At 39.5% G+C, this 9,481-nt stretch overlaps 1 protein-coding gene across 3 annotated transcripts in view; it reads left to right on the top strand.

The window, feature by feature from the left end:
• Positions 1 to 8,678, top strand: part of EVI5 (ecotropic viral integration site 5) — a 118,666-nt gene extending 109,988 nt beyond the window's left edge. For all 3 annotated transcript variants that reach the window (XM_088444904.1, XM_088444903.1, XM_088444902.1), the window contains one exon: positions 6,880 to 8,678. In XM_088444904.1, coding sequence (XP_088301030.1) covers positions 6,880 to 7,188 — 309 coding nt within the window. In that variant the 3' untranslated portion in view covers positions 7,189 to 8,678. The remainder of the gene's footprint in view (positions 1 to 6,879) is intronic.
• Positions 8,679 to 9,481: the final 803 nt, after the last annotated feature.

The following is a 9,481-nucleotide window of genomic DNA, read 5'->3' as shown; positions in this document are numbered from 1 at the left end:
AGTGACACCTTTGCCTTCTGATGGTTCAGTATACACAAACCTTGTTTAAAGCACAAAATTATTAAAATACAGTATAAAATAACCTTCAGGTTGTGTGTATATGAAACACATTAATTTTTTTTATGCACAAAATTATTTAAAATACTGTATAAAATGACCTGCAGGCTGTGTGTATAAGGTGTATATAGAACATAAATGCTTTCTGTGTTTAGATTTGGGTCCCATTCCCAAGATATTTCATTATGGTATATAAATATTCCAAAATGCGGAATATTCCGATATCAAAAATACCCTGGTCCCAAGCATTCTGGATATGGGAGACTCAACCTGTACAACATTTTACCAAGCTGCACCTTCTTGTATCTGTGAATAGAAGATGGATTTATTTATTTTTTTTACTTTTAACCATAATAAATCTCTTGTTTCCACCCTGTTTTCCTGCGCCCTGCAAGCCATTGAAATCCAATGATTTATTAGTATGCGTCTTGTCCTGTTTTTCTATTTCTCAGTGGTTGCTTAGCATCTGCCTTGTACTTCCTGTGGGATGTTGCAAGACCTGCCTGCTGTACCTAGATTACAGGAGTGTCACCAGAGATTACAGGAGACACGTATAGCCCATATGCATCCTGGCAGACCACAACATTGTTTTGCCAATTTAGATCAGAATTTTGGATTTACTAGTTTCATTTAATGCTCCTCCTTCACAACTTGCTGTTTTATGGTGGTTCGTACCCCAAACCTAAAATCAATTTCAAGGGTGATCTTGGAAATTATTGCAAAACAAAAAAAAAAATCGTAAAGTTAAGGTTGGTGGGAGGATTATTTCACTACAGATTACAAATGGTCCAGTACAGGCGTTGCTCAGTCAGGCCTTTTTCAAATGAACAGCGCGGTTTTTAATGCCCCAAGGCCTAGAAAGGGTTGGGAAGTCCACAAAGGACTGCTGGTTCCAGGAAGCTGTAGCAGGAAAGCATCTTCCACACTTTTTCAGGGACTGTCAAATTCAGGGTATCCCTAATATGCACATCGGGACAATTCTGTACTTTAATTTGGCTCTGGCAAGTATAGATACAGCTAGTGCAAGAGACATCTCGGCATGGACCACCGTAAAGCCAGGCACCAACTGGTTAGCTGCTGCCAACTAAAGAAACACATAGCAGATGTCTGTTAACATAAATTCTATATTACCACTTTAAGTATGAGTATATTAAAGTATAAGTGTTTTAGAGCCTTTGCAGTTTTACTTGTGAAGTCAGCGCAGACTTACTGAAGTACAGTTCCTTCGCAAATCTCACTGGTCTTGTTTGTGGGATACTCCCCACTAATCTAGAGCAAATGTACAGACAGAAATAGACTTGGTATACTTTATTTTCACAGCTCAATGAGCTGATGAGTTCTGAGAAGTAATACTAATACTACTTCATGGTTAAGCTTTTCATGGTCACAAAATACAGTTTAATATCTTTGGCAAATCTGGAGCCTTGAATTAAGCAAACGCAGTTTTACCGCTTTTGTAAAATATTTACTGCAGATTATACTGGTATGACATACCCACTCATGAGTTATAAAGACATTATAGTTCACAGGTTGTTCTGTGGGGGAGTTCTAGCATTAAGGAGTAAAGTTCATCTGAGAGCATTTTCCCTGTTCCTCTGCATTATGTGGGTGACACCCGCTGCCTTATCCCAGCTGCTGTCTGGCTACTTGTCTTTGTACAGCAGGATGTTACCAGCATACAGCAAAAATGCATCAAAACTCTATCTGGTATGTTGATGAATGCAGTCTGAAAATGACTGATCAGCACTATCACCAATGTGTTCAATAGTTTTCTGATTACTACAGTGACCTGGCAGCTGCACCTGAGGGGTTGAACAGCCAGATCTCATCCCATGTTGGTCCTAGGTCTGTGGTGCCCTTGTCACTCTGAGAGGAAAGACTGCTCACCTGTGGGCAGCTTATCCTTGACTTGTGAGTCCGCAGCAAGGGGCTGATTCTGAGTTGGGCGCAACTTGGTGGGGCAGATTTACGAGGAGCGTGTCCACACTAAAATCCAAATTGAAGTGTAAAAGTAAAGCTGTCCAGCATTTGTGGGCTACATGCAAAAGCAGCCAGTATTTAACCTGCATCCAAAAATAAGATACATTTATTTGTACCCCTTACATTGCAATGTGGTTTTTTCAGGTGCAAAATTACTGTATTTATTTTTTGCTTTGCTCCCAACTCAGGGTCAGAGTTTAATTAGCTGCAATAACCCATTTTCAGGTGGAAAAGATTAGCCACCCAGTTAATGTGCGCTAATTCTGCCTAAGAGTTTTTTTTATCAGGGCCCCCTGAGCAGGTGTAAAGTTATGGGAAAAACACTACTTGAATGTAAAAATATTGGGACTTATGCCTGATTCAGGCTGCTGTAATCTGAAGCTTCCCGCATCCTGGCAGCTTGCGAGGCCAGGAAGTCTGTGTGCACCCACGCAGACCCTGGCTTCGTCCATCCCGGGAAGCGGGGACGACACCAGCCCCCGTTTCTGGGAACGCTACCCAGGAACGCCCCCGCTCCGCCTCCTCCTAAACCCCATATTCTGTCAATTAGGCTGCGGCTGTAAGGCTCTGCGAACAAACTAGCAGACGGAGGGCTGCACATGCGCTGTCACAAGGCCTCGCCCTGTTTTTGTGCACACGCATTTGGTACGACATTCACAGGAGCCATGACCTTGTCACACCCCACATTAAGTTCCCAATATAATTTTTTCACTGTTGCAGTGAAAGAAAAAGCCAGAGCAATATAGAAAGCCATTGAAATAGCCCTGTTCACATAAAATACACAAACAAGCCAGATCCACATAAAATGCATTTAAAATACACATCCACATAAAATACATATTGAAATTCAGAACCACATAAAATTGTGAGAAAACCAGTGCCCATTATGCTTTGTCCCATATACAGTGCTCCCTTGTAGCTGTGCCAATTAAGCAATGTCCCCCTGTAGCTGTGCCCATAATGCAATGCCCCCTGTAGCTATGCCCATAATGCAATGCCCCCTGTAGCTGTGCCCATAATGCAATGCCCCCTGTAGCTGTGCCCATTATGCAATGCTTCTTGTAGCTGTGCCCATTATGCAATTCCCCCAGTAGTTGTGGCCCTTATGCAATGCCTCCAGTAGCTGTGCCCATTATGCAATGAGGCAGCAGGAGCCGCAAGGGCATAAAAGAGCCGCAAGTTGGCCACCCCTGCATTATACGATCCGGTGTCCAACTGCCCCATATTTCAGAACCAGCCGCATCCCGCTACATGGAGAATCCTCAGTTGCATCGTCAAGACGTCCCTACATGCAGCTCAATCTGAAAATGCGACGAATGACCAAACGGGAGCACGCGTGGCCCTACGTAGTGGGTACACACTAGCCGATATTGATGATTTGTCGGCCCGATATTGTCTAATCTGTACCCAGCTTTAGCCAGCTGCTTTGTCTTTTATTGGCTTAAAACAGAAAGTTTACCTAAGCTTTACAGAATGTTGTAGGTTATCGCTGATATATATGATTATTAAATATGCATTACTAGTTTTTCTTATACATTCAGAAGTGTGTGTGTATATCTGTCTATCTCTAATAATTAACTGAAATCCGTTTTCTAAGAAAATTTCCCTAAAAACCCTGCATGCATCAAAGATACGGTAGGAAAGCTAAAGAGCCCTCGATGGACTAGTTTTTGTCTAGTCTAATATCTGGATATGACCCCATCTATAAAATGGAGGGGTGTTTTTCTGGGCAGAGAGGAGACAGAATTTTGCATTGCGCCATTGATCTGAATAGTCTCATACTTTTTTTTTTTTTTTTCATTTTTAACAGGTCTGTCATCTGCTCTCATGTGAGTGTCTTGTGCGTGTTGGCAAAGTGTGATTTGTCAGTGGTTGTGGTCGGTCAGAGGAACCTGTGATATGATTAGTGCTTTTTTTTTTTCTGTTTTTTTGTTTTTTCCACAAAAAAACAGACAAGTGTTGCACGTAGGGCGTTCAGAGAGCTCTTTTTGTTACTAACCAAACGACAAATAAAAACACAAATATCCACCCAACAAAAACAGACACAAAGTAGGCAGCTTTTCCTTCAAATTAGTTTAAAGAAGATATATTTACATGCAAATAATTTCCACTATACAACTTCTTATAAAACCTGTTGTGCATTTCACACGTGTAATACGTGTGTATTACAGTACAACACTGATTTTTTAGGTTTATAAAGGGTAGCCCTGTTTAAGCAGTTATTTGAAAGCATTTTTTTTTTTCAAACTTGCATTATTCATAAAGATTGCTAAATACACATTTCATAGCATTTGCTTATCACAGAGAATCTAGTCACACAGATTGGTCCCTGCCCCAGTGGTGCTTGCAGTGTGTGTGCCCTACCATAGACACACAAACATGCACACACCAAAGCCAATCTCATAGACAACTAATTATTCTTTGCATAAGATGGGATGTAGTCAGTCATAATGTCGACATTTACAATGTTGACCTGGGCAGAATGTCGACATCTGAAACGTTGACATTCTGCGTGGACCAGCAGCAGAGGGTTAGGCAATGGGAGAGGAAGTTACGGTTAGGCTCTAGGGGGAGGGTTAAGGTTAGTCAGAATGCCTGAAGCCATATTGGCTCTGCCGGAAGTCGTCCTGACATCCCCTCCAGCCCCCAGATGACACCGCTAGAGCCGTCCGAACACTAGACCACCGGGGACATGTTGTCAACATTGGCATGTTAACACGGATGAAATGCAGACATGATTACAAACTTGTCGACATTATGGAAAACCTAAGATTTAATACCTGCGCACAATCTGCTGCCTCTAAATAATGGGTCATCAAGAGTATCATCCAACACCCAAACATACAAATATAAACCAAAATATGATGACCTGGGTACAGGGCGCTCAAAATTACAATACAATGATTAATAAATCCGCAATTATAAACAAGTGAATAAATCCACAACCATAAAAGGATTCAAATTAGTCTGTAGCCTTTGTAAATGTCCCAGTCTCTTGAAATTCCAAATTTCCTCAAGAAATCCTCAAAAAAAAAAAAAAAAAAAAAAGGGGATTTGTAATCTCTATAATAACAGCAAACAGTGCAGTATTCTTTTACTTGCACAGGGGGTTCTGGTCTGCCAGCAACAACGGAGGAGAGATGAGGCCAACACAGGACCCCGCCATCCACTTTTCCCATAATATTTTATATTGTAAAACAAAATTTAATATCCTCAAAATAAATCGCAATGAGTGATGCAGCCTATCAACAAAATTAAGGAGTTGGAGAGACAGACCCAGTTATAGAGCGTGCACTTCCCAGGAATATAAAGTCCAACTGCTGCTGTCTCCTTGCTCTTAGATGCCATAAATAGGTAAGGGCCTGTACCAATGCATTTCAAAACCTGTTCCCAGGTCATCATATTTTGGTTTAGAAGTCTACAATATGACCATAGCGACATGATAAATGACGACAAAATATACCACCTCCAATATAAGCTATTCAAGCTGCCTCTTTGTCTCTTATATTGGTCAACGTATACCTAGGCTTTCCAGCAATAGTTCAACTGGAAGTTACATATGTGTCACTTTTATAGGGATGAATTTTGGGTTTTCTGGTTATACTTCGGCACAAAACTAGGGTTCGCCCTGCATGGAGTGCCAACTGGTGCAATATCTCAAAACTATGCAGATGCCGCCATATTGGCCAGCAAATTCATGCACCTACCCATAACAATGGATGCATTCAACAGAGTAGGTGCGTTGTGCTGCTAATAAGTATATTTTGTAAATAATCTTTATTGGCTTGTCATTGTCTTCTGCTTTTTTTTTTTTTTTTTTTTCAATGCAAATAATATTAATTGTTTTATATAGTGCTTCTCTCCGATAGGACTCAAGGCACTTTACAGATAGTATGAACATAATACAGAGGTTTACATTTGTATGATACTCTGTGCATGGTTTCTGTTCTGTATTTTATGACAAAGGCACGGCAGCCATTTTGGGTCATGATCAATTTGCAGCAACATCTTCCTTCTGTCTCCTTTCCATTTAATAATTAACCTACGCATATAACGTTGTGAATTGTCTTAATCATTTTAACCCCACCTGTTTTCACACATGCCTGATTCGATGGAACAGTCCACTTCAGGTAAGGCTGTGTTTTGGTATAGTGACCTCCTTAGTCAGTGCTTTCATAACTTGTGTAGTCTGTCATTATAGCGCATGTATTCTCTACAGTACAGGTCATCTTCCACAATTTGTGTGTCACAGAGGATTTCTGCTTACAATAGATCTGCTTTTATTATGTACCATTGTGTCATTGGAAATGTCTTTTGTGCATGTCATTAGTGTGCTACTGGGGCTTTCGCAAATATGAATCAAGTCCACTTTTGCCCTGGACTGATAAAGGCACCACGCAGTGCTTGGAAGGGCACTAATGTTTGCAGTGTCTGCATGTCTGACATGTTCCATGTTGTTCTGTAACTTTAACTTACTCACATTTATACGTTTATGGCATGCTGTGGATGAATTAGTGCACTGTCAACTGTATTGTAAATCTACTGGTAATCTCTTGCTGCTTTAATTCTGATTTTAAAATAAATAAATATTCATTGGTATAATATTATAAAGGGGTGAGTACTCTCCAGGGAAATGCAATATTCTGGCTATTCAAAAATAAGAAACATTCTTGCTATTTATAGACTGAATGGGCCTGGTAAGCTGTAGTGTTGAATGTTACTGGTCACCTACTATAGAATATTCTTTAATGGGCTTGTTACGATAGTGTGTTTTAAAACTTTCAAATTATAATTAATATATTTAGCATCTTGCACTCATGTTTTTTTTTTTTGTTTTAACAGATACGATGTCTAAAAAGTCAGAGGGGCTTCCCAGACCAACCCACTTTTGATGGGATCCATATAGTCAACCACATAATAGGAGATGATGTCTCCTTTCATTCTTCTGATGAAGACTATGCCACTGGCCCTCTACGGCAAGGAGACGTTCATTATGGTCTTACCCAAACACATGGAAAGTTGGTGTTGGTCCCTTCCGATTTGGACAGCAATGAAAGCGATGTTGAAGAACTTAACATCATGGCAGATTCCAATGGAGTAGTCCCAAAGCAAATGGCAAAAAGAACTGAATCTTACTCCACTACGGTTTAATTTATATCAACGAGACTTCATCAAGGCACTTTTTGATCAGGCAGCCATGACTATTGTTACAGTATGTACTATACTATTGTATGAACTTCAGACCGAACTGATACAGCATGTATAGCACTTCTACTTGCCTTCACATTTTGCCAAATTTCGCCATTGCCATATACTTAGTCAAAGACGTTCGATGGACATGTTTGTTCTAACAGTATTATCAGAAAATGCGTTTGTTTTCTTTTTGAATGTTTATAGTTTTAGATCGAAGCAAGCGTAACCTAATTTGTTTAGCACATAATAGAGGAAGACCTTTTTTGTAGTTTACCACACTGGTGAAGAATTTCTACATTCTACAAAAACAACAACAAAACCTGTGCAATATTTTATTCCTGTTTGAACAAGAGTTACGCTTTTTTAAACGTGTATATATTTATGGTTTTGGTCTATCATATCAGGTCTCCCCTACCTTCAGTACTCAAATCTCTCACCCTGTGTCCTACCATCCCAATGCTCTAGGTTTTTCAAGATACCTAGTGTCAGTATATTGGCATGTTTCCGTTACACAGGGTGAGGAGGCAGAAGGGGAGCACCATATCAGTTGTTTAAATGTTTGTATCAATGTCAGTATTTTTGTGTAGTTTTATTTAAGGCCCTTCAAGAACACTAAATCCAACTTCATACATAATAATATAAACCTACATCACTCCAGCAATATAAAAAGCCAATAGTGTTTTTAATGGAACAGAAAGGGACTTTTAATGGATATTGTAGCTAGGAACAAGTTTCAGGTTGTCTGCAGGCATCCCATACTTGCAAACTGTACTTTCCTATACCAGTGGTAATCCTGCTTATTTCTTACTGCATACGGCTAAGGGAAAAGATTTCTGCCTGCGGAATGTAGTAATTCTAGGAGTCTTTCCATTGAATCATTCCGGAACTAATAAATCCAATCAGATCAACACCAGTATGAAGATTTTATAAGTATGAACTTTGTATGAAAGTATGAATAGATTAAAACATCACTGTGCAGTGGCATAACGCAGCTTAAAGCTGCAAAATGAGACCAAATTCAGTGCTTTTACTTTATTTTAAATGCCTTTTTCTGTTTTTTGTTTTTTAATTTGTGCGCGTTGATTGTTATCAGATAGGTCAATTAATGTTACTTGTGATCTATTTTGTTTATTTTGTACATAAATATACATATATTTCATGCAAAAGGTGCACACTATGCATCGTCCATTTTATACTAAGGATGTAAATGTTAAAACCTATTTTAGTCGCCTGTTCTGATACAGGAGCCAGTTATGTTTCTTTATGTATATAGGCAATATTACTAATAATGCAGAACACTAAAATCATATCTTTGTGAAATGAACCAAGGACCATACATTGCATTTCATGTTGGCAATGTCATCACTTAAATTCTTGATAAAACACTATTGATGGAAATCTTTTAACAAATATATATGTAACTAAAATAAAAAATTTTCATGATTTAAGCCATTATGCTCAGTCTTTATATGTATTTTAAAAAGGTTACTTATAAATGAGTTGTGTTACAGCAATAATGCTGCTGGAGGGGTGTTATTCGTACAGATCACCATAAGCATGGACACTTATACCATTGGGTTAAGCGGCATGGGTTGCTTTCAGTATGACGGAACCAAACTGACCAGTACAATTGGAAGATGACCACAGACCCTAGCCAATAGTGTTCAGATGCCTATCAAAATGTCCATTAAGGATACTGGTTGTATTCAGCCCACACACATCAAAGCCCTGGCTCACATTACAAGTTCAATTATGTGACTCAGGATAAAGCCGGTGACAGGAGTTGGTGGAATAGTGCAAAAAAAAAATAGTTATGGGCCCCATACAACTGCGATGTATTACCCCAATTTTCTGTTCTGTTGTGGAATCTGGGAGATCTTGATTTGCCAATCCTGACAATCAAGTTGGGAATTTAACAAGCGGTTTTACCCCGATCATCGATGGTCGCCGATCATCGGTTTGGCAGAACTTGTAATCGGGGCCATAGATGTGTGGCCCTCATTACACCTCTCCGTAGTGTAGATAAATGAGCTGGTGACAAACAGCGCAGTGATCGGTTGACGTCTTTACGGTACCACCAGCCGCCCCCCATTTTTTCAATCAAGCTTTTATGAGGAGTAACGTCAGGAGAGTTGTACAGAGGGCATTCCTATAGTAAGGGTGCTTCAACTTGACAGTTAAAATTAAATTGCAAAGGCCTTTTTTTTTATCTGTTTACTAGACTAGAATTCAATAAAGATGTTAAGATGGC

This window comes from Taudactylus pleione, unplaced genomic scaffold (assembly GCF_031769625.1).
Source record: "Taudactylus pleione unplaced genomic scaffold, aTauple2 ptg000373l, whole genome shotgun sequence".
Classification (NCBI taxonomy): domain Eukaryota; kingdom Metazoa; phylum Chordata; class Amphibia; order Anura; family Myobatrachidae; genus Taudactylus; species Taudactylus pleione.
The sequence above is the reverse complement of the archived record's forward strand: the minus strand, read 5'-3'. Positions and strand labels throughout refer to the sequence as shown.